Source organism: Aphelocoma coerulescens, chromosome 1 (genome assembly GCF_041296385.1).
Source record: "Aphelocoma coerulescens isolate FSJ_1873_10779 chromosome 1, UR_Acoe_1.0, whole genome shotgun sequence".
NCBI classification, from domain to species: domain Eukaryota; kingdom Metazoa; phylum Chordata; class Aves; order Passeriformes; family Corvidae; genus Aphelocoma; species Aphelocoma coerulescens.
In genome coordinates this window covers 24667499-24693560 of record NC_091013.1, presented here as the reverse complement: position 1 = coordinate 24693560, position 26062 = coordinate 24667499, and the positions used below count along the sequence as shown (strand labels likewise).

Genomic DNA, 26062 nt, shown 5'->3' with positions numbered 1-26062 from the left:
GACATCTGTCTGGACATAAACTTTCTGGTACAAAGTTAATGCCTTAATTCTTTGTAAAAAAAATTGAATTAGTAGTAGCTATTGTAGAAATCAACACCTCTGTGATATGGCAACACATTATCTCCTCCATTATTAAAAGACACACTAACCAGATACACTATGCTTAACGTCAAACTTCAGAACTACCTGAAGAAAGGATTAATAACCCTCCCTTCATTACTTTGGAGGAAATCTAGATGCTAAAATGCATTAGTCATAGAACTTTTAGATAGCTGTGGCTAGTTGAGATGAACACCACCTCACCAAACATGCAGGGACAGTCAATCTAGGCAAGTTTACAGCATCTCTTCATTTATCCCATCACTTATGGATATAACCTAACGGGCCCCCAAGGCCTGTACAGGAAGACTTAAATATCATAACTGAGTTTGATCACAAGTTGTTTGTGCTGCAGAAGACATCAGATCTGAAACCTCCCTAGCTGGCTTTAAAATTCAGGCTATTATAACAAATACAACTTAAATTGTGAATATCTATTCTTAAGTGACTTGTTAAGCCTGGAAAAAAGTGTAAAATTTATCCAAGAAAAACAATAAAGTAGAATGAGGTTGTTGAGAGATAATGCGTCTTGTGGATTGTGATGGTTTTCTTCAGCTATAACATCTCTTCCGGAAATGCAGAGTACAGCTGCTGCATTTCTGCAGTATACCCCGGTCTACCGTGGTGGTTTAAAACCAGGTAGGAATCAAACTCCAAATAAGCTGCTCCCCTTCCCCCTGCCTCCTCTCCAGTGAGAGGAACAGACTATGGGATGAGATAACAATTTACTGAAAACAAACAGCCACGGGATAAGAAATGCGCAATAACAACAACAGCATCAATAACAGAAAGGACAAACAAAGGACAAGGTGCTTCACACACAGAGGTGTTCACCACCTCGACTCAGCTCTGCACGGCTGCCGAGACAAAGACAAGATGGCAGGCACTCTCCATGGCTGGCATTCCCTGTCCCGGAGCACGGGACAACGAAAACCAGTGGTGGACAAACACCGAAAGAGCCGGATCGTCTGCACTGTGCCGCCCACTTCTGGGTGCTGGGCTCGGCTGTGGTCGGCAGTCTTCAGCTCGGGCCCTCTCCACTCGGCTTGGGATCCGCTGGGCTTGGCTCGCCTCCGCTGCTCTGTTGCCTGCGGCGGCTTCCTGCACCGGGGCTGCAGCGTGTGCGCTCCGCTGTGCTTGCTGCCTGGAGCTGCACTCCTCCCGACGGATGGGAAGGGATGGGAGGCGACGAGAGAGGGACAAAGTCCTCAAGAATGGTCCTGGCAACTTCCCTGAGGAAGAAACGGAACAAAATGGCCCAGCTTCGAGAGTGTGTTCCCTTTTTCTTCCCCCGCAAGCCACTCTCCCCAGAGACGATGTGCATGGTTTAGAATAGAAACCTAGCTCCACCCCCTCCTCAGCACCTGCGAGAAAAACTAGGACATCTATTCAGCACTTGAAGTTTATAATGAGGGACAGAAATTAATTTACTGAAACTAATGAACTTGAGACAAAATATTGTCAGTTTTGTGAGGTCAAGGGAGCCTTGTCAACTGATGTACACTCTTCAGTCTTGCTGAAACAATTCAGAGGGAACTGAAACACAGGAATCCTGAAACGCAGGAAGTTCCACCTGAAGATAGGCAAGAACTTCTTTACTGTGTGGGTGATAAAGTACTGGAACAGGTTGCCCAGAGAGTCTCCTTTCGAGCAGATATTCACGAGACATCTGGACACAATCTTGAGCAACATTGTCTAAGGGACCCTGTTTGAACAGGGAGGTTGGTCTAGATGACCTCAAGTGATCCTTTCCAACCTTACTCACATTGTGATTCTGTGAGTTAGTGACTGATTTGTAAGATTTTCAGGTTTTTCAGAATATTAAAATCCAAGTGGAGGCAATGTTTAAAGTAATATATTAATTTGATGTGTGTGCGCAGTGTGGTTACAAAATTGAACCTGCACTTGGAAAAAGAAAATAAAAATTAATTAATTACAGAGAGTCTTCAAAAGTGAGAAACAGGAAAACCCACTATTTTTTTTCCCCATCTGAAATTAAAAATGCTACTAAATCAACAAGTCATTAAATTGTGTTGTAAAATTAGCTCAGTATTACGTACCCAAAGGACTGGTAATGTAAGGATGTCTCCAAGTGTGAATGCTTTAGGGACTGTGATTTTTAACTTGTAGGTATTTCTTTAAATATAGCCAACAACTGTTGTTTTTAAACTTGATTATCCCGCAAGAATAACAAGATCACTTCCCCATGGGCATTTTTCAGCAAATGTTCTATTAACAGCTTTACAGCCAACCACTGATTTTAAAGCTATCTGATCTTTCCACAACCTATAAATTGTATCTGTGTAACTTATACTGGTGTGATAGTTATATATTTAGAACATTGCCTGTGTTTATCCATTCCTAAACAAAGCAAAAAGGTCATTTTATTGCAAAGAAGGATACCTTCTCAGGAAATAGTTGCAGAGGAAACTTCTGTAAATAAATGCTGGCAAGGGTAACCCAAAGGCCAAATTGCAGTGAAGTCCAGGGATCTCTCACCAGGTCCAATTTAGTTGGGACAGAAGTTTTTGTCAGCAATCAAGCTCAGAACACTTTGTCCCAGAAATAAAAGGTCCTTTCAGCTCACTGGAGGGTGTAAGAAGAAGATAACCCTAGGAGGCTTAATTTCTGAGGCATCTTTCAGGTCCTTATACAACACCAGCAGAAGAAACGGTTTGCTTTGGTTTGGTCACTGCAAGGTAGTGAACTGAGTCAGCTCACTGATCCACTTCCATACCAGCTGCATTCGAGAGGCGACAGCAGCTCCTGCAATGTCTAATTTGGAGTTATTAATCTTTAAAAATCTACTTCTGTAACCTTGGAAGTTTTTACAAGTCAGCAAAGAGTCTCTCAAAAAGAAGTGCGTAGGAATGAAGTGAGGCACCCAGAAACATTCCCTTATTGTATGATTAAATGCAACAGATGAAATTAAAAACATGTTCATGTGCCATGATTACCTCATTCTCTTCTGTTACATATGCTGTTCCTTTGCTTAATCAGCAGCTTAACTGGAAGAACACTCTTCACTTGTATTTCATTTTGTGGTCTCACACTTTAGTACTGAACATGTCATGCTCACATGAATATTTAAAAAGCATTAAGTGACCATTTCATTTTGCATCCATGAGCACTCAGCAGAACAGGCATGAATCTTTCCTTTTTCCTTTTTGTGGAATCTACTTGACAGCAATTTTTTAATCAAGTTGTTATTATTATTAGATATGCAGATTGCCTCCAACCATGGTAGTGCTTGATACAACAAATATCTTGGAGATGCCCACTCCTCCTTCTTATGCCCCAGAATCCATGAGAAAGTCTCTACCATGGGTGGGATGTTTGAGCCATAATGCCCAAAACCTGGGAGGAGGTTTTATTCAACCTCTTTCATAGGCACATGAAATTGCATATATTTCTGGTGCCAAGAGTTTTGTACTCATCTTATTGTGATGCTTAACTTTCCTGAAATTAATAGTTGCACTTATTCTGCATATCTGAAAAAACACGCTTCCAAAAATATATTTAAAGAAAAGATCCTCCACCTCTTCCCTCGGGACATGTGTTGCCTTTGTGCTTCCCCCATGCATCCCCCATCAAAATATGGAAAGCTGACACTTTTTAGTTCTTTAGTTCTTGCTGAGCATGCCTGCAGTGTCCATTAGCTAGGAAATGGGCGAGCCAAAGCCGCTGATTGTCAGCCACACCGTTCACGGGACTGCAGAATTGCATTTGACTCCTCACATTGGCAATCTTCCTCGAGTCATTGCATATGTACAATATGTACATTAAACAAAACAGGAGGCCCACCATTAATTACCTATCTACACAATGTCTAGCACAATGGAAGCCTGAGGCTCCAGTGAGTTTCCCAGACGCTGTCTAAATAATGCAGATAGATGATAATTTTCCTTGAAAGCAGTCGACCTACTCTGAGGGCAAGCTTTCCCAACCTTATTCACATAAAACTTCCACTGAAGGGGTGCATCGAGAAAAGGAGGAAAGATTTTCCTCTGTAGTGTCTCTATTTCCCTAAATGTCTCTTCATATTCCTGGTGGTCTTGTGCATGCACAAATGAGATCAGCAAATGTTCTGCACGAGTAAGAATTGCACCAAAAGCATATCCCAAACAGTAAGAGTAAGCGATGATTCATAATCACAGTTTTACACTCTTTATTTTGCACAGTTAAATAAGCAGACAGAAAGAGAAAAGGAAAAAAAAATAGAGACAGAGAAAGAGAAGATCAGTTTTTTTCACTTTCAACAGTAATAATCCTGGAGCTATTTATAGGTGTATATATCACAGACATCCAACAAAATAGGACTGGAGGTAAACATGAGATCATCTAGACTATCACACTGCCCTGAGTCAGGACAACTGTACTTGTGTCATTCCTGAGAAACATTTGCACAGCCCAAATGCTCCAGTAGGGACTCTATAAAAATCCCTTGATAGCCTACTCCAGAACTGAATTACCCTTGCTGCTAGGAAAATGATCCTGATGTCAAGATAAATGATGCAGGAAGTTAGGCTACCTTCTGAAGTTTTGGGGGTTTTTTTAAGGCTAGAGGAAAAAGAGCTACTACCTAAAGTAGATGCAAAGGCCATGTGAAACAAAGGCAAATAGCCAAATGAATTGTAAGGTGGGGGGAAAGCTGAATGCCTGGAATGATTTTGCTGGGGAACAGCCTTCAAAAGCATTTAGAAAATAACAGAAATAGTGGCTGGAGTAACCTGCCTAGGGAAAAAAAAAGTAAACAAATAGATTTTCAAACAGAATGCTCCCTAGTAAGAAACAGAGTTGAAAAAGAGCAGGAAACAGACAAATAAACAAACCCTCTTCTGTTCAAGTCCTGTGTTTTTTGAACAGGAGGCTTTGCAAATTTTCTGTAAATATTGCATCAAAGAAATATTGAATTCTATCATCCATTCTCTTCTTGGAGACAAAAATACCCTAAAGGACCCTAGATCTTGGCTATACATACAGGTGAGAAAAGTACATTACAAAATCTCTTAAAAAAAAAAAAAAAAGCAAAGAGGGCTTTGTTTTCGATTATTTTAGATATTTATATGTTCTCAGAGGCAAGAGAGGTATCGACCTCAACTACTGCTTGAAAACATTTGGCTCTGTTGCTTCACGAACACTTTTTTTCCCTAGGACAGAATTGGTTATATTCTATCAGGCTTTTTTCTTTAAATAACAATATTTGTTCAATCACTGATCACTCCAGAAGGAATGAAAGACAGCATTTGCCCGGGGGGGTGGGGGGGGGAGGGGGAATAAAAAAAAATCCGAACGAAACAGAAACCAACAAACCAACAACAGCAGCAAACCCCCGTATTTTGGAAGCTGCGCGCTGCTGCTGCTCCAGAAGCGCGCCCGCGGTGCCCCCGCGGTGCCGCCAGGGGGGGCAGCACCAGCGCGGTGCCCTCCGCGGCGGGGGCGGCGCGGGCGCGTCCCGAGGCTGCTCCCGCGGCCCCGCGGGCGCGGGGGGGAGGCGGGAATGGGGGCAGAGCGAGGGGGGGAACAACAACAAAACCCAACGGTACAAAAACCACGCACATACACACACACACACACAAACCCGAACCAAAATAAAACCCGCAACCAACAAAAATAGATGTTCCAGGAAGAAAATCCTGGTGATTGCGAAGCGCTGACGCATATCGGCCCCCGGTGCGTAATTTTCGCACCGGCAGCGGAGGGGCGGGAGCGGGGCAGGAGCTGATCCACACCCCCCGCACGCCCCCAGCCCCTCCCCCAGGCTCGCCCCGGGAGATTTACCAAAAGCGGCGATTTCCGCGGGAGGCGCCGAACGCGCGGAGCCCCCGCACGGAGCGGCGGTGCCGGCGGCGGGAGGGGCCGGGGCCGGCCCGAGGAGCCCCCGCCGGGCCCGGGGACGTGCTGCTGCAGCCAGACCTGGTCTCAAACCGGCCTTTTGCGGGTTCACCTGCCACAGAAGAACTGTCTCCTTGTTCAGAGCCCGGGAACTTGCTCAGGGCTTTCCCCAAACAGCACCGGCGTATCCGCCTGCCCGGGGACTCCGGGGTTCTGAACTTGCCACTTGAGATAAAAATTTTGAGGAAGAAATGATCCAAATGCAGAAAAATATTGAAGTCTTAGTAAAAACAAAAAAAACCCCCTGTAAATAAGGCATGCTCCAGGTTTTGCTCAGCTTAATCCCCCCTCCCATATAAGAACATACAAGGTAGTGACATCAACATGATATCTCTATCTATTCCAAGTAGTTAATAAAAGTATTATTTGGCTCAAGAATTACTGAATATGCACGAAGTTCCCTAACTGTAACCCCTATTTATTTAACCTGGAATTCTCTGGAAAACCGTGGGTGCGATATTCACTGAAGTAAGTAACCTTTAGTTAAGAAATAAGTATTTTTAGAGTCTGTGATTTCTGAATATCTTTCTGTCTTGTACGAAGCCACCCATAGATGTTTACACAGGACCAGGGGGAAAAAAAATTGGCAGCCCCGGTTTAAGGGTAAGGTCAACTGTATCACTTAGCCTTACTCTTGCTATAAAGGAATAAAACCTGCTGTTAGGAGTTACTGAATGCGTAGTATCAACAAAGTCTTTTGTAAACCTATCTGGAAAAATGGCCTGTCCTTCCTCCCAAGTAACACAGATTTCTCAACTGGATAGTAGCACAGTCATGGTACATTAGCACTCAAAGGAGCTGAGAAAGGTAAGACAGAAACAAGTTGATGGGAGTTCATGTCCTCTTACGTTAAGGTTATGAAATGTATAACCAGAATTACACTGTATCAGGAATATGCAAATAAATGTACCAGGGAATAAACTGACTTCACCTGTTTATGTAGAAGTTCAAGGACACCAAAATATAAATCACTGTTGTGTTGGAACAGATAAACTCTTGTCAGTATAAGAAAATGTTGCTGACGCACATAATCTTTCTCTGCACCTTTTTCCCATGGCTTCACTTCCATCAGCTATGTGAATCTGGCAACAGGTAGAAGGCAACAGCCAAGCCAAACATCAAATACATCCCTTTCAACTGTTACTCCTTATCATGATATTGAAAGATATTTCAAAATTATATTTAAAATAAGAACAAAGGAAAACGTATTTTTAAAGGATGTCAGAAATTTTGGAATTCAACCTACTCATGCATCCAGTCTATCAGAAAATGTTTTTTGAGTAACTGGCTGTGAATTTGGGCAGTATTTAAATATAGCTACATATTCATAGGGCCTCATGCTTCAATCCCCTTAATGGAGGTGAGGGGGAGAGGGACAGGGAGCAGACACCAAAACCCCCAACTGGATCCTGTGTGTGTTAGGCTTGTAGAATCAAGCTTTCAGATGTAACTAAAACTCGTTGCATGTCCCTAGAAGTAATAAATTCAATCATTTAGCTATTATTCAGACAAACAGCCTTCTCAAGCAAAATTCACTGATGGCTTGAGAAGTTCATTGCTTGCAAAACAGTGTTGTTGGCCACTGCTTAGCATTCATCCGTATAGCTCAGTAATGAAAACACTAAGTTTAAATACATTTATACATAAATGAAATAATCACAACTTCTTTTTTAATTTTATTTTTTAAATACAGCTAAGGAACCCCAAGTATTTGAAGCATGGAAATGTGCAATCAGTAGGGCTCTGTGCCAACAAAACTGCATTTGCTGTATCTAAACTTCATGGTCATAAGCAAGGTCTATAATTTTCTAGGCATGTCTCTGTCATTTTAGGGTGGACAGAGGCAACATTTTATGACTGACATAACTGATGGCAAATGCCCCATACATAGATAGTATATTTTGATAAATCTGACCATTACCTAACACAGTTTATTTTTCTTGGAATAAAAAGGAGATGGCTGAAGCCTGGTATGCTGGCAAAAGCATAGTTTAGCAGGCAGGAAAGATGCTAATATTAGAACTATTTGGCTGGTGTACTTAAATATTAGCAAAGCATTCCCGGTCAAGACCTCAAACTAGAAGATGAATATGGTGAAATACAGTTGGGGCAGGGTAATATGACAGAAGAAAAGGAATGGGAGGGTAAAACAGGATCACTTCTTCTTTCAGGATGATGAAACTGTTCTACAGAGATGATTTAAGAAAACATCCTCTGGCAAATCTGTTGCATTACTAAAGATTCTGTCACCCGTATTTGTCCACTCCTACGTTGTGCCTGAAATTGTTTGGTGGAAAAAGGGTGCGTGTGTTGTGCTTAACAGTCCCAACTCACTGCCCTCTGTATCTCTGAAACCCCTCTTACCTGAGAAATTAAAGCTAACATGCCACACAATGCACAGGACTAGCTAAATCATAAGACATGCCAGCCTGTAGGACCAGTGAATTGTAGCTGAAAGGTGGGATGGATGAGTGGTATTAGTGCATTTATTGTAATTAAGTGCCCTGTAATTACATTGAAATGACTGGGGAAATTTTTCAGAAGGGTATAGTGTTGAAAAACAATTCAGAGGAGTTCAGAGGAAACTCTCAGTAAGACAGATCATGTATGTAAACTAGGATCATTCATTCCAGCGTATTGGTCATGAAATAATTTACTTTTTAACCTGCATTTTACACACACCTGAGTCCCAGTTCTTGTGTTTGGTACACCAGTTATGCATTAAAAACCAAACCCCAAACATAACTATGGAAAAAATAATGCTTGTTATGAATCAACCCCTGCCAAAAATGAGCTGTTAAAGATGTATCAATGCCAATCCAGAAATAAAAACTATAAACTGCAACCTTGGATTCTAGTCTATCCTAATGTCTTTGTCACAGAAATTGTTTGCAAACAAAGCTGTGCTGCTATAGCCAGTACATTGAATGTGTATTGCCCACATGGTCAAGAATAACATATATAACAACGTCGAGTAGATGAAATAATATTTATCTTTTTTACATTTCAGACCTAAGAATGCTTGCTTAAGGTCACCAATATATTTCATAAATGTCTGGAGAAAATATTTTCAAATTCCCAAGGGGTTTGCAGACAAAAGTTTGTGTTTATAGGCCCAGGCTATAGTCATATCTAAAAAATCAACTATTCCTGAGTTTTCATATAAAGCTGTCCTCAATGAGGATTGTTATGCAATCATTACATATAATCTAAGTTTACAATTACCAATTCTATGCATTGTTGCACATACAGAAATCAAAGCACATTGCCAGGGCAGTAAGGATTGTCAGCATCATTTTCTGTGAAGAGTCCCACAGGTACAGAGAGGTCACAGGTGCCTTGCCTAAGGTTACACTCTTCTTGCTTCTCACGAGAAGTCAGTGCCTCCGATCTCAAATAACTTCTCTTACTCCGTTAACCTCCCCCAAAATTTAAAAAACCCGGGCAACTACTACCTTGTATGTTAATGTTAGTATTTTCCCGTAAGATGATGGGAGAGGTCTTCCTTCCTAAGATGCTTTACTGCAGCATGCCGGTATTTACAGTGAAGTGGTCTTTTCCAATCACACTCCCCCCTCCCCCCCGTTACAGCTGTTAATTTCTAAATGAGTTGTTATGACCCAAACCACGGAGAATTTCGTGCAGGAGGGAGCTGAGCTGCGACAGCGGTATATGCGGGCTGCGGGCAGCCCCAGCGCCTTCCCCGTCGGGAACACGGGGAGAGCTCGGCTACGGCCCCGCACGGAGGCAGCTGGAAGCGCCGCATCATTTTCGTCTTCTTTTTCCCTTGCTTATTTGTTTGCGGTGTTGTTTTTGTGTTTTTTTTCCCCTCGTCCTCACTCGCAAACCCGTTCGCTTCAGCTTCGGCGCAGGCCGACAAAGGAAAGCGTGTCCCGACGGCGCTCCGGGGGGAGACGGGAAAACACGGATGGATGACTGCGTGACCCCAGCCTCACTTCTCCTCTCGGGCATGTGCAAAGGGAGGCTTCCCCGGCCGCTCCCGAAGCGGGCGGAGATGCGGCTGCGGTTAGGAACAGGCTGGACGGTTTCAGTACAGCCTCTTCTCTTCATCCCTCGACTTTTACTATCGCTGCCCTCCCCGCACCACGCTCCGTAACGCGCCGCGACCGCCCTCATCGGGGGGCGAGAGCTTGGCATAACCGCCCCGCAGCCGCCTCCTGGGCCCCTGCGCTCCCCCCTCCTTCCCCCGCTCCCGCCTCACACAGGAAAATGCGGGCTGGACAGACCGCCTCCCCTCCTGCCACCCACCCCGGCCGGGGCCCCTCTGTCGCCCCCCGCCCTTCACCTCCCTCCGGTGGAGCGGAGAGAAAGGCGCTCATTGATCCCCGGGCGCGGCCCGCCTGGTGACGAGCGCGCGGGTCCCCTGTAAACAAGCGCGACACTTCGCGCCCCCCCGCCCCCCTGGCTCCCCGCCCCGCGGAGCCCCCGCACGCCCGGTGAAGGAGCGGGAGCGGCCGCGGCGGGAGGAGCAGGGAAGCGGGGTGCCCTGGGGAGACGGGGGGCCGCTCTGACCCCGCCGCCGCTCGTTCCGTAATCGCCACGCCGCGATCCCCCAACGGGGCCGGGATCGTTTCCAGAGGAAACGCGGACGCTGCCCTTATTCACCACTAAGGCGAAGCGCGCGGATAAATTAGTGCTGCTCCATTAATACGGACTACGAGCGGCAGCCTCTGTCCCCCCGGCCCTCCCTGGGTGGCATTTCCCCGCCGCACGGCGGGGCGCGGGCGCTGCGGGCGGGGGCGGCCGCGCCGCGTGGGCGCTGTGACACACCGGGCGGAGGAGCGCGCGCGGAGCCGCCGCGCGTGTGCGGGCAGGGCTGACGCACACGCGCGTGTGTGCGGGGGCGCGCGGGGGGCGCCCGGCGCTCACGCACGCCCGGAAGCTCCGCCCGGCGGGTCCGCAGCACCTGATATGGCCTCGGCGAGCTCCGCCGGCGCCCCGCCGTGTCCCGAGGGATGACGAGGGGCAGCACCGGGGCTCGCCGGACGTGCCGGGTCTCCCCGCCGGGCCCGCGTCCCCCGCACGTTCCGCGCTGTGTGCGCGGAGAGCAGCGGCGGCAGGGGCGGGCTCCGCGGCGCCCGAGGGGGGCCGGAGGGTGTGGGCGGGAACGCGGAGGGGCGGGAAAGGGGTGGGGGGGAGAGGCTGCCGCTGTCCAACGGCGTCGCGCCGCCTCGCTGCGGAGAGCCCGCCCCGCAGCGCCATTGAGGGCCGCAGCCGTCCTTCGCGCGGCCCGGCGGCCAATGCGGGGCGGTGCCGGCGGCGGCGGCGCCCCGCCCCGTCTCGGTGTGTGAGCGCCTCGGTGAGGCGGCGGTCACGTGTTGTTTTGCTCTTTAGTTGGGGCACTCGGTGCGCGATGTGTTACTTACGGCGAAACTCCCGCCGGCGCCGGCAGCACCAGCGGCAGCAGCGGCGGCGGTCGGGGAGCCTTAGCGGCGTCGCCGGTACTCGAGCCGGGGAGGACGCCGGGCGGCCGCCGGCAGCACCCGCAGCACCCGCTGCCTAGAGGTGACAGCGGAGGATCCCGCTGCGGCTCTGGGCACCGCGCTCTTCTACGAAGGAATAACTTTATTTTATCTGCTTCCCTCCATCCTTCCCTTTTTTTTTTTTTTTTTTTTTTCTCCTTTTTTCTTTCCGCCCGCGGCGCTCGGGCTCCGGATCCGGTCAGCGTCGGCGACAGCAGCGAGAGAAGCCGGGCGGCGCTCCCGCCGCGGGGCTGGGGATGGCGAGCCCCGCCGTGCTGGGGCTGCTGCCCCCCCTGAGCTCCCCGCCTGGCCCTAACCTGAACAACAACAACAACAACAACCAGGGCGTGAGGAAGTGTGGGTACCTGCGCAAGCAGAAGCACGGCCACAAGCGCTTCTTCGTGCTGCGTGGCCCGGGCGGCGGCGGGGAGGAGGCGGGAGGCGCCCGGCTGGAGTACTACGAGAGCGAGAAGAAATGGAGGAACAAGTCCGGGGCGCCCAAGCGGGTGATCGCCCTGGACTCCTGCCTCAACATCAACAAGCGGGCTGACGCCAAGCACAAGTACCTCATTGCCCTCTACACCAAGGACGAGTACTTCGCTGTGGCGGCCGAGAACGAACAGGAGCAGGAGGGCTGGTACAGGGCTCTCACCGATCTGCTCAACGAGGGCAAGGCGGCCTGCCAGGGGTCCCCCCACCGCCACCTCGCCTCCCCCTTCTCTGCCTCCTGCGGCGCGGCCGCCGCCTCCCTGGCCGCCGCCGGCGAAGACCTTAACTACGGGCTGATCGCGCCGGCCACCGCTGCCTACCGAGAGGTCTGGCAGGTGACGCTGAAGCCCAAGGGCTTGGGGCAGAGTAAAAACCTCACCGGCGTCCACCGGCTCTGCCTCTCGGCCCGCACCATTGGATTCGTGCGCCTCAATTGCGAGCTGCCCTCGGTCACGCTGCAGCTGATGAACATCCGCCGCTGCGGCCACTCCGACAGCTTCTTCTTCATCGAGGTGGGGCGCTCGGCCGCCACCGGCCCTGGCGAGCTCTGGATGCAAGCGGACGACTCGGTGGTGGCCCAGAACATCCACGAGACCATCCTGGAGGCCATGAAGGCGCTGAAGGAGCTGTCCGAGTTCCGGCCCCGCAGCAAGAGCCAGTCCTCCTCCTCCTCTTCGTCTGGGGGGGCTGGCGGGCCCGGCGGTAGCGGCGCCTCCGCCACCCACCCCATCACGGTGCCCGGTCGCCGGCACCACCACCTGGTCAACCTGCCTCCCAGCCAGACCGGCCTCCTCCGCCGTTCCCGCACCGACAGCCTCGCCGCCGGCGCCGCCACCAAGTGCACGCCGTGCCGGGTGAGAACGGCCAGCGAGGGCGACGGCTGCCGGGTGGGCTCTGCGGCCGGCAGCCCCATGAGCCCGGGCCCCGTGCGGACCCCCCTGAGCCGCTCGCACACGCTCAGCGGCGGCGGAGGGCGGCAGGCGGGGAAACTGCTCCCGGTGCTGGCCGGCGGTGGCGGCGGCGGGCTGCAGAGCAGCCGTTCCATGTCCATGCCCGCCTCCCACTCGCCCCCCTCCGCCACCAGCCCCATCAGCCTCTCCTCCAGTAGCGGCCTCGGCTCCGAGCCTGCCCACCCGCATCACCCGCAGCGCCCGTCCAGCGGCAGCGCCTCCGTGTCCGGCTCCCCCAGTGACGCCGGCTTTATGTCTTTCGACGAGTACGGCTCCAGCCCGGGCGGCGACCTCCGGCCCTTCTCCTCCTCCTCCACTGCCAGCAACCGCAGCAACACCCCCGAGTCGGTGGCCGAGACCCCCCCAGTGCGGGACCCGGGGGGCGGCACCGACCTCTACGGCTACATGGCGATGGAGCGGCCCCCGAGTGGCCGCCTCTGCTACCGGCCCTGCCCCGATGCTGCCAGCGACAGGTGCCATCGGAAGCGGACCTACTCCCTAACCACGCCGTGCCGGCAGCGACCTGCCGCGCCGCAGGTTTCCTCCGCCTCCCTCGACGAGTACACGCTGATGCGCGCCACCTTCGCCGGCAGCGCCGGCCGCCTCTTCCCGTCCTGCCAAGCCGGGGCTTCCCCCAAAGTGACCTACACCCCCTACCCTGAGGACTACGGGGACATCGAGATCGGTTCTCACCGCAGCTCCGGCAGCAGCAGCACCAATCTGGGCCCGCCGGCAGTGGGGGGAGGAGGGGGAGATGATGACGGCTACATGCCCATGACCCCCGGTGTGGCCGCAGCCTTAGGGCAGGGAAGCCGGAGCAGCGATGATTACATGCCCATGAGCCCAACCAGCGTGTCTGCCCCCAAGCAGATCCTGCAGCCGCGGGCAGGGGTGGGTAGCGGGTCCCCGGGGAACGGGAGCAGCTACAAGACCAGCTCGCCTGGGGAGAGCTCCCCTGACGATAGCGGGTACATGCGGATGTGGTGCGGCTCCAAGCTGTCTGTGGAGAGCTCAGATGGAAGGCTGAGTAACGGCGACTATATCAATATGTCCCCTCGGGACCCTCAGAATGGGCCCCAAGTTCCCTCCCTCACCCCCCCAGACTTCTTTTTTGCCCCTTCAGGGCATGGGTCCAGTGAGCCCCCAAAGCCCAGCTGCTATTCATACAGCTCCTTACCCCGCTCCTACAAGAGCCAGGGCTTGGCGAAGGACAGCGACCAGTATGTCTTCATGAACTCCCCGGGGAGGATGATCCCGGAGGAGGTGGTGTGTGGAGCGGGCCAGTTGCCTGCAGGCAGCTTCGCCCCCTCCAGCCACACGGTGCCTTCGCCCCTGCGGCACAGCCGGACCGAGAGCTTCCTGAGCCAGCGATGCCAGCGGGTGGCCCGGCCCAGCCGCCTCTCTTTGGAGACCTTGCGGACGATGCTGCCCAGCATGAATGAGCACCCTCTGCCGCCTGAGCCCAAGAGCCCTGGTGAATACATCAACATTGACTTTGGGGATGCTGCCATCTATTCTCCCCCCTCACTGCCTGCTGACAGCCCAGCCTCCTCCCTGGGCTCAGGCACGGGACAGAGGCGCTCCCCTCTCTCTGACTACATGAACATTGACTTTGGGTCACAGTCTCCCTCCCAGTCAGGCACGGTCTCGGTGGGCTCCTTGGAAGCTCTCTCACCAGGTTCTTCCTCCAGCACCAGCCAGCCCAATGGACGCTACTTGAAGGCAGCTGTGGGGGTGGCTTGTTCGTCCAGCCCATCGGATGGTGGTGATTACACCGAGATGACCTTTGGCATGGCCACTACCCCACCTCAACCCATCATTCAGAAACCAGAAAGTGCCCGTGTCACCAGCCCCACATCTGGGGTGAAGAGGCTCACCCTGTCTGGGGTGGAGGCTTTCATTCTTTCCAGCCCTCCCCCAGACCCGAATCGGGGGGCAAAAGTAATCCGGGCAGATCCCCAGGGACGGAGGAGGCACAGCTCAGAAACTTTCTCTTCCACCACCACTGTGACCCCAGTGTCCCCCTCCTTCGCACACAACCCCAAACGACACAACTCGGCCTCAGTGGAGAACGTGTCCCTCAGGAAAAGCGAAGGCCTGGAGGAGGAGCAGGGTAGCAGTCCCATGTGCCGGGAGACCTCGGCTGGCTTCCAGAATGGCCTCAACTACATCGCCATTGACGTGGTGGATGGGTCCCTGGCAAACTGTGACAAGTCCAGGTTGAAAGCCAGGCACCTCCTGAATGGGGGCATCAGTGGAGTAGAGATGAGCGCCTATGCCAGCATAGACTTTCTGCCTCACAACCTGAAAGAAGCAAGTGCTGTGAAAGGTGAGTAGCTGCGTCTGACAGTGCCTGCTGTGCGTGTGCTTTGTGTTTACCATCACAAGGTTGTGTGTTGATGTGTAGAGCACTATCCCTCTTAGCTTCCTTAAAAGTCACTTTTATCCCTTTTTACACATCCTGTAATAAGCAGCCTTATTATTAATAAGGAGTAACTTGGTGGCTCTTTGTATGAGGAAAATGTTTAATTTTGGGATATTTCTTCATGTTTCAATACTACTGTGGCATTATTATGAGTATATACTTCTGGGTACCCCACTAGAAGCTGCTGTTTACACAGTTACTATGTTTGGGCTGCATTCAGAGTTTTCTTATGTAAGATTTTGGAAAGTGTTTGGAAAATGTGACCAAAATAGTTTATGTTAATGCATCTTCTAAATATTATTTAAAAATGTAAAATGATTGAGTTAAAACCAGGATTGTTTGACTGAGGACGTCAGATTACAGTAACAATCCTTGGCTCTCTAGCTGAAAAACGCTGTAATATCAAAATGAGAAGGATAAATTTAATATCGTGGTTTTGAAAAATCTCATCTCTTGCAAAAGTTGAACAGTAAATCATAGTGGGCATGGAATGTGAATTTAAAAACTGATAATTCTTTCCAGAAGTCCCTATATGTTTGAGCTGTTGTATGCTGTATCACATATTTCACTGAAGGGCCCACCGTGTGGTGGTGTGTTCCACAGTTGATGGTTTATGGCTTACAAATGTTGGGTGTCAAACTGAAGGAATCTGAAACTTAGGGTGAGAGAGAATGCAGATTTTCAGTATGTAGCTATTCCTTTTATTAGGTGCTGCTTATGCTGGGAAAAAAAAAAAAAAAAAAGGAAAGAAACAAATATCCTTCCTTCTTCCCCAAAATAGTAATCCACCTTCTCTCAGTGAGTGAGGGTTTGTACACAACTGGGGGCTGGTTGAGGAGGGCACAGAACAGCCAGTCTGTCAAGGAGAAAGTTAATGATGAGACACTGGAAGGATTCTCTTGGCTCTTGGATTTATGCAAGTTATGGTAGTCAAACCCTTATGCATGTATAGCTGTAATATGTGTTTATGGGTCTAGCTGGGTGAAATGACAAACCATGAAAAAGTAGTTGCTTGTAGGGGAATAAGTGTTGCTTCTCTTTTCGCGGTGCTGATAGAGGCATCGATAACAAGTGAGCAGCAACAGCTTTTAAGAGCTACTTGCAGGGTTTTTTTTTTTCCTTGTGTTTCTTCAGTAGCTAGTTGATTTTGAAGAAGAAAATATTTTCTCTCTTGATAGGAAGTACAGGAAGATGGAAAAGATGAGAGATGCACCGTTTGCAGAGCAAGCTTTGAACCTAATTAAGACGAGAGGATTGTTGAATGCAATGTCAGAGTTTGAAAAGATGAAGGCTTATTCTGAATGACTGGAAGGGTTGAGGGCCGAGCCTTATTTGTCTCTTGCTTTTAGTTTTGGTGGGGTCGCTTTCAGGATCCTTCTGGCTTGCCCGAGCCTGGTGCGGATGCTGCAGCCCCCTCTTTCGTTGCCCGGCCTTGGGATGGCGGTCCCGGGCGCCAGCAGACGATCATGCCCCTTTGCTTTGCAAACGGATTTTTCGCAGAAACGAGGAGCTTGTCTTGAGCCACCTACAGCCCCAATTGCAAGCGAAGCCCGGTGTTGGGAAAGAGCTATTTCCACAGCATTCCCCAAACTGCTGACCCTAAGGGGGGGGGTGGGGGCAGAGGCGGGCACCGGTTACCGGGAAAACACGGCGCGGAGCGCGGCCGCAGCAGGCGGCACGCGGGAATGGGAGCGGCGGGCGGTCAGATAAGGAGAGGGAAACGACCGCTGTCCTTCCCATCCAGTAAACAAAAGGATAATGCCGTGAACGCAACCGTATTAATGTGGTACGCGGCTTACAGCGGAGAGGGCTCAGTGCTGCTGCTGCGTGTATTTGTCCAAGGATGGTTATAGGCTTGCCTTATTTTAATATTTAATCTGCATGTGTGTTTGTTTTTCCTCTTTCCCGTAACCTTCTAAACGCAGATCACATGGAGGAGTGGTGCGGGGAGGCTCGTTGGAATTGACACTATCTGTAGGAGGTGGGCTGTCTTCTCCAGCACCTCGCTTCCCTGAGAAGGGTGCCAGCCTGTAGGGTGCACTCAGAGGTACGGGATGCAGGGATGGATGGATGGAACCAGAGTCAGGTCAAGGTAGTAAGAACCTCACACCACCAGCATCCTCAGCCAACAGTGGGTTGGGTACCAAGAACGGGGGATCAGGTTAATTGCACTTGTGGCAGCCAAACTGAGAAAGTCAAAGCATGGGGAAGGGGAAATACAGCACAAAGGTCTTCACTGGTGTAAGTTTAATAAAATCGTAAACTTCTGCAAATTTCCTAGATTTGCTTTTGGTTTTCATTGGGACTTCACAACCAGAGTTTGCTTATGCCAGGTCTTCTGCCAGTGCATAAAAAGGTCACCCAGCATTTTGCTAATGTATTTGAGTTTTAAACATTGTGATTTGGGAGACTACTAAGAATTTCAGTTTTACTGAGAAAAATACTCTGTTTAAATAAAACTATACTTTGCTTATAGGCAAGATTATTTTAACAGTAGTAATTTGGGTAGAGTTGAGAAAATGTAATTCTGTAAAAATACTGATTTGCACAAGAGAGAGCTTATATAATCAGCATTGTTTAGTTTGCACTTTTTTCAAACTTTGTTTTTAGCTGCATGAGAAAAGTGAGATGTTTTCTTCAAAAACCAAGGGTGATTTTAAAATGATGGATAATCCACTGTTTAATATTTAGAACAGGAGACTGTGATACAGGGTATACAAACAAGCTCCTTGTAATTACCTTCTCAGTAAATTAATATTTTGATTTGTGCAAAATACATGTAAAAACTCAGTTTGAATTCTTTCTTAAGGTCTGTAGAAGTAGTTGTATTTTCATGTGGATAAATGTTTCAAGGGAAATTATTTGTATAATTTAAAGGTGGCTGGCTTTCACGTGTAGTGTGTTTCTCTGTTATCAGTAACTTGCCTCTGCTGTAGGGAGTGCTGTGCTTTTGGAGATCTCTGTCCATATTATCCTGTCATGGCAAGAGCAAGGAGTGCATCCACAACTGCTTTCAAAACAGAACAGTTAAAAGGTTGCTTGAAATTATTGCTTCATTTAGTTTTACTGTGTTCTGAATACGTGCAACTATTTAGGAGTTGGAGAAACAATTGCCTTCATCTGATATGTAAATAAAATAATACTGTTATTGGTGGGCTAAAACTTGTTACTTACTAATAATTAGCCTTTGTTCTTAAATTATGACTGCTTTTTTGCTTAAAAACATATGAACTGTGTATGGATTTCGTTATTTATGGAGATGTTTACACTCGTTTTTCTCGTATAAGTGTGAATTATTTATTCCAGTATATTTATGAGATTACACTCAATAATGATGTGAATTTTTATGGTGGATCTTAGTTCTGTTGAAGTAAAATGAGAGTTTTGTCTCTGTCTCAAAAGGGTTAAGATTTTACCCTTTGTGTGTAATCCTGGAATTCTTAATTAAGATTACCATTAAATTTAGTGGGTGTATAATAGGGAATTTTCCTTAATCGAAATCACCAGACTCGAGTGGGTAATCTTTAATTTTGTTTTCTTTTCCACTCACAGAGTACTCTGTAGTTTTAATATGTAAATGTTTCTAGTAGTTGGTCTAGTTTTCTAAAACTGAACAGCTACTATGTGTAATAACGCAAAAAACCTTGAGGGTTCTTTCCCTCCTGTGTCAGTTTTTTTGCCTTGATTTGTTTGAAGAAATCATCACCTGTAATGCTTCTACTTAAGATCATAATAAGGTGATTTTTGGTAATAATGATCCTCTCCCTGCACTCGCCTTGTCAGTTAGTTTTGTGAGGGTTTTATGGCTGCACCTAAACAATAAAAAGCCTATTTTAAGAAATCTGTTCCTCTGTCTTTCTAATGACATTTAGATTGTTGAAGATGTAAACTTTGTTTCCTTTTTCTTTAGGATTACTTTGCACAGTGAATTATATTAAATTTTTTTTTGACCTCCTCTTCATATGCCAACTACCAAAAAGTTTTGGTTCTCAGAGCGACACGAGAATGTTTAATTGTCTCTGTAACAAAATTAATGCTCATTTCAAAATTACTTCTTAAATGTATTAAAAGAACTATGTGCTGTGTTAGAAATTTATGCATCTTTTAAAGTCTTTTTTGAATAAATCCATTGTAGTAGTTTCTCTTACTGTTAAGTTCTGTAAGAACATCAAACTAACAGCAGAAAGAACTGAGCTACTTTTAATAACTTACATAGCTTGAGCTTTTAACTTAACCTCAACTTTTTAATTCTAAGTGTTTCTTTTAAACATCTCAAAATTCACTTACTGTCTTTCAGTTGGCACTTTGCAGGTGACCAAACTAAAATGGTTAGATCTGAACCTAGCAGTGCCACTTGTGAAACACAAAATGTAAACTGAAATGATCTAGGATTAAATGAAGCTTTGGATATTTTAAATTATGTTGATTATATGGGTGTCAGCTTTTTACAAGCAGATAGAATATCATGACATCTATTAAACTTTTTTTTTGCTTTATACTTTAATTTATGTTTAGCTGTACTTCTCGTAGAAAGAATGTCATGGTTACTTTGATTCATTGAAAATAAATTGTTATAGACCAAGTTGAATGGTGGGTTTGTTCGAAAATGAACCAGTACAGTCATTGCTCAAGGCAGAGGAAATGCTTAGGTTGATGATTGCTTTTGATTACTTGATTTCTGTCAAGATAGCTACAGAGACTAATGTTCGTTTGTAAGTAAAAAGAATAAAGGAGTATTTGAACAGAAAGGGTATTAGGACATGTTTTATATGGTGGGCTTTGTTGTTTTTTTTGTTTGCTTTGGTTTTTTTTATAAGGGAGAGACTAACATGGGTTTCTTTACACTTGATTTACTCTTATTTTTAAATAGTGTTAATTACACTGGAGCGGTTTATAAACTGAAACATAGCAAGCATCCACTGAAAAATTTAGCCAGTTACTGTATGTAATCTGACTTCCCTCCCTATTCTGCAGTTAAATGGCAGCATAATTACATCCAGGTATTTTCTGTCTATATCAGTTTTTCTCCAAAAACACCATTAATGTTTCTTTTTAAAGTAATAAACATCTTTAAAAATGGTTATATCTGTGGCTTTTTTCTTCTGAATTTGTTGAAATATAGTACACTTTTTATACTGGTTGTCCATATGTTTTTTTCTTTGTGTCTGTATTCATTGTGTTAGTCATGATACAGCAAATTTTTTGGAAGTTTTAACATTAAGTTGATGCAGTGTGTGTAATGGCAATTTAAAGTGTATATGTTGACTGATTTGATAAATTAGGATGTGTAATTATGAGAGGTTCACAACTCTCTGGGTTTTTTGTACTTTCTTCTGTGTGTGCATGGAAATCAGTATTATCCCTTGAGTTTTCAGAAGATAGTGTAGTGGGTGTAGTGACCTCCAAAGTTCGGATATGTTTTTTTGTGTCTGTTGTCTGGCATGTAGTTATTTTTAAAGTTTCGTGCATATGTATGTAGGGGGTCAAGAGTTGTAGCTTTGAAAAGCCAAGTTCAGCTCAATAGTCCCCTTGCTGCTGGTTGTTGAAAAGGCTGTCTCTCCTGCAGCTGAGTTTTCAAAGGAAAACTTGTTTGTTTGTTTGTTTTTGTTGTTGTTTGGGTTCTTTTTTTTATGCTTGTGTTTGTCTCAACTGTCTTTAGCTATCCAGCATGTGCGCTCCTTGGATTAGTCAATCTCCCAGGGCTCTGGAGAAGCACCAGCAGTAAACAGTCACCAGCAAAGGTGACTGCTCCCGTTGTCTTTTAAATGCAAGTTATAAAGTAGCATGCATTCTCCCCTGCATCTCTGTCAGCTTTGGAGGAAGCCAGGGTTACTGGTTTAGGTTGTATTTGCAGTTTCCACGCTAATACAGGTAGAATGGATCCCTCAGCTGCAGGGTTGTGTTTGTAGTTAATGCAAGCTTTTAAGACTTAGGTATTTCAAGCCTGATGCAAACCACAGTAAAATCAATGCGAAGATTGCTTACATCTTTACAGAGGGTCACCTAAAAGTACATTTCATGGAGTGTTAAAGTGCTAACATATGTATAGTAACATTTGAGGCTCACTTAAAGACAGCAGTGGTTTGCAATCTCTGTGTCACCAGTTAAACAATAATGAGTAACTTTCCTGAAGAACAGGTAAATGCCTGCTTATTTACATGGAGTTGTGCTATTGCTTGGTAGCTCCGGTGACGAATTGGCTACTAAACTGGGACTGTTTAGGAAAGATTTTCAGTCTGATGATGAAAAATCCCTTTAGAAATTGATTTAAAAGGCCAAGGACAATACTTGGAGTTCTCTTACTATTTTTGCTTTAAAAAAATATTTCAAAACATTCTCAGTGTTTTTTTTTTAATCAGTGATGATGACCCCAAACTGTGTATAGCTGTATCAAAAATAGTAATTAAAAAAAATCAAGTTCTTGCTCACAGTGCAGGACAAATACACTCTGGAAAGAGGCTTGTTACAAGTGAACAGTGGGGAGATACTTTCCAGAATAAACATCTTTGATGCTAGGGTGGTTTTTTTAGTTTGTTTTCAAATCTAGAATTGCCCATCTCAGTTAAATAAAAGTTATTTCAGAGTGTATTTTTTCTCAGTAAATCAATCACAAAAATAGTTAGGAAAAAAACAACCCAAGCCACAAACCTAAGCCCCCACCTCTGATGGTAACATCTACACTGCAGAAGAGTAATGTAATAGCTTTATTGCATAGATTAGGAATGATTCAGTGTTTTGTTTGCATTATTTGTCAATCTCTTCAGCATCCTAGAGGAGAACACTTCCTTCCTGGCAGATGGCAGCCCCAGGGCCATGCACCTGCCATTACAAGCACTACACAGTAGTAATGTACCCCAGCATCGCTGTTGACAAGAGGCTAATGATTGGAGACTGTCTGCCTGACAGCCTAAACAAAATAGGAACATACTTGTCCTTCAGCAAGGGTCTGAGAGATCTTAGGTAGGACAGTCAGGACAGTATGCTGAAAAATTATAATGGGACTTAGTTTAGACCCCTTTGGTGGTGTTTGCAGTATGAGCCACTTGCAAGATAATGATGCTTCAAAAAGCAAACAGTGTCTCAAAGAAGGGATTTTCTGTTTCTCTGGCAGAGCCATAGCTGACGGGTATTAATAGCTCAGTGTTGATGGGAGGAAGGCTTGCATGATTCTGCTGGCTGTGCCGCTGTCCTCTGCAGCGCAGTCTGCCCTCGCTGGGAGCAGGGAGTTGGATGCACTTGCGCTGGTAAATGGGGCCATGAGTGCTGTTAGAAAGTCAGAATGTGTCTTTAATTGTTTGAGTGGTGTGTTTGGTGTTTGCATAATGCATTCCTATTTCAGTAATTTGATTTGTAATTTTATATGTTTTTATTATGACGTTAGACCACAATCTCATACTTCATTTTTTCGTTAATTTCTCTTATGCATATATGTGAGTTTGCTGTTCTTATTTGAAACTAGTGTGGGCGATGTTTCTAGGGGACACTACCCAAGGCAAGGGTATCTTTGAACTAGGCCAGGATGTTCTTTGCTAAATTTAAAAACTACCCAAATATTACCCAGAGTTTGTAGGGTATTAAGCAGGATTACATGACGCACGGATTAGACATTGTTGAGCAGCTTGTTTTTGTTTGATGGGGTCAGAAATGGAGGCACTGGGGCTCTAGTGTAATGCCAAAACAGCAAATTTGCTGATAATCACAAACAGCAGAAGTTTCTTAGAAAAAGTAGAGCACTTTGGAGAATTTTCCAAGCTTTCTCCAAGTGATGCTTTAGTAAAATTTGTTTGATATATGCTGTGATGTTGAATGTGAGGTATAAAACTCATTGTTCCATTGAGTTTCAGTTACTTTAAAGTAGATTAAAAACACCACTCTACGTGCAACTTGAGCCAGAGGACTTTGATTCTCTTCAGTCAAAGACAAATCAATAAATCATTCCAGTAACAGTGGGAAAATCATGTCAATGAAATAAGATCTAAGCTGGTTTAGATTTGTCTCTTACGTTGTGTCCTCTGAGGCAGTATATTATTTTAAAAAGTGTTTAAGATAGTCACGATGTCTACCTCCTTAGATTGAGTGGCATTGTCAAGGTAATGTATGGAATTGGAATTATGAAGACCTTTTTTTATTTTGGGTTTGTTTGTTGTTTTTTTTTCCTGTTTGTGTCTTTTTGTTTGTTTGGTTTGGTTTTGCTTTGAATCTAGGCTTTTTCTCACTAGAAGTCACAATATTGATTGAATGAGACATATAACAGTCTTTTGGGGCTGGGTTAGGCTTAACTCTTATGTAGAAGGCAGTGGTGTTGAATAGTTGCTCAAGAACAAGAAAACAGTAGTGTTATTGGTTTAGTCTGACCTCAAGTGATGGAGGTAATTGAGGCTACAGAAACTTACTTGCAATAACTGGTAATGTTACCTTTTAGCATTATTTAAAAGAGTAAGAATGGAGTTGACAAATGGAAGCAAACCTCATCAGTTTTCTAGTTAATGCAAAACTTTTACATCACCAAATTGACTGCTTCAAATACTGTGGTCTCTCCCATGCTTGAATTACTGAGAAGTTGTGGAGTGAATTTCTTATGTATTCTTTTTACTGGTCTGTCTGGTACTGATTTTTTCAAAAACTCCAGTGAGTGCTTTTTAGTTTACTTCAAAAGGCAAACCAAAATCAGGTAATGTGTCTAGCCAAAATTTTCACTTAAACCTAAAAAAGACTTCTCGTGATGGAATAATGAGATTTGAAACTGAAAGGTGGAGATAAAGTTCTGAAAGTCAGTTGCACTCAGTTGTGTTGTAACATCATTCAGTTTTACATTATAAACATTTGGTAAAGTTTATAGGAGGGTGGACTTGCATCTTCTACAACATCTTTCAGTCCTGAGCAATTAGTTCTGCCAAAATTTATGATATATAACTAATAATACTGTCTCTTTAACATAACAAAAAGAAAAGTTACACTTTCAATGTAACAATCCTGTACAGAAATGGTCAAGATTTGTCTTGGTGATTACCATGAAAGTTGTTTGTGAACTATGAAAAGTCACTTCATTTAAAATTATTTATAATTAATTATTTTTAATTTAGCATAAAACTTCAAACATTTATGTTTGGATTTGGAGTCAATCTTGTATAACAATACAAGGTTACATAATTTTCAGAATGTTGAAGTTACAGAATTAGTGCTCATGACTTCAACAACAGTTATAGAAAATTAACTTTGTGGAGGCGCATTAGGAATATATATATATATATAATTTTTTTTTACCCTGATGCACAGAATACTTGAAAAAATTTGCCATAAACTTAAAACTGTTAATACTTACTGTTTCATTATCCCAATAGTCTAGCAGTTACTCTCACAAATACCAGTGAGACTCTAACATGCTCTAGCGAGTGCTAGGATAATACTACTTTCTTATGGATATCTACAGAAAGGTGACTTCTTATACTGTTCTGTTTTAATCTTCAAATGTCAAATGAAAGTTAAATAAAAATAAGCTTTTAACTTTAACCTTAACTGATATATTTTTAAATAAATGGTAGATTGTGTGGGCTCTAAATAAATAAGTAAATTGATGTTACTTGGATGTTGAATGTTAGCCAATAGGATGATTTCCAGATGCAAATGCACTGATGTATTTCAGCACTGTAAGTGATTTCTAGTGTAGGTCTTCTTCCCCAACTTCTACTCCCCCCCGCCTCCCTGCCCCCCTGTTAGTGTGAATATTCAAGGAACAGTAAACTGAAAAGTTTGTAACATATGGTAACATGAGATAGTATATCTGTTATTAAAAAAAAAAAAAATCAGAACTTGATAGCAGTAAAATATTACGGATTTTTAGTAGAACTTGGATTCAGCCCCCAGGAAATAAATTGATGGACATTTATTTTAGTGCATGTACACTTGACTGTGTGAGGAAGTTGAAACAACAGCTTAGATCTTGCAGCTTGAGTGAGCATAGTGGAACTGGTGTGCCTGAATGCAGAGAGCAGGACCGTGGTGTGAATGAGCTGTGTAGGATGTTTGGATACCAGGCTGCTGTTTGATGGAGGCATTGTGAGGGGTCATTTAGAGTCTGAAATTATTCCTTAAGTCTTGAGCCTTCTTCATCAGTCACAAACATGGCAAACTTTAACTTGTCATACTGGTCGTGTGGATGCTATGTTGTCATACTAAGAGAAAATGCTGCAATATTTTCTATTCCTCTCACTCCTCAGTAGATGTTTTCTATTTTCTGTGTTTTCATAATTGGCTGTTGTCACTTTTACAGGGTGACAACATTTCAACCATACTGTTTTAAAAAACCATATTGGGAGTAATGTCCATGATATTTTGCGTCATGTAGACTTGGGCTGGTATTCCACTTACTTTGCTAAAGTATTCTACTCTACTGTGCTGAAAAATAGTATTGATTTAGTGCAGCTTATGCTGCTTCCTTAATAAGGCATAGGAAAAGGAGAATGAAGAGTTTATAATAACACAAAAGAAAAAAAGAAAAGGTGCTGGGACTTTAGAACATGTTCATAGGAAACAGCTCTTTTGAGAAGTGATGCATAGGAGACAAGTTTTAACTCCTCACCCCTAGTGGAATGAAGTGTGTGCATTCTGTCCTTGGTCGGGTGTCTTAACCCCTTTATCAGGCACTCATTTTTTGCCCGTCTTCTTGAGGGATTTTCCAATTTGTTTTCTATGGGTTACCTGAGCAGCTGACACTTCATTCT

At 45.6% G+C, this 26062-nt stretch overlaps 1 protein-coding gene across 2 annotated transcripts in view; it reads left to right on the top strand.

Moving 5' to 3' along the window:
- The first annotated feature begins 11650 nt into the window (after positions 1-11650).
- IRS2 (insulin receptor substrate 2) overlaps positions 11651-26062 on the top strand; it is a 28645-nt gene continuing 14233 nt past the window's right edge. The window contains exons 1-2 of one of the 2 annotated variants that reach the window (XM_069003966.1): positions 11651-15245; positions 16520-16937. In XM_069003966.1, coding sequence (XP_068860067.1) covers positions 11735-15245; positions 16520-16545 — 3537 coding nt within the window. In that variant the 5' untranslated portion in view covers positions 11651-11734 and the 3' untranslated portion in view covers positions 16546-16937. Of the gene's footprint in view, positions 15246-16519; positions 16938-26062 lie in introns of those variants that run through there. The other variant, XM_069003970.1, reaches the window with a different exon arrangement.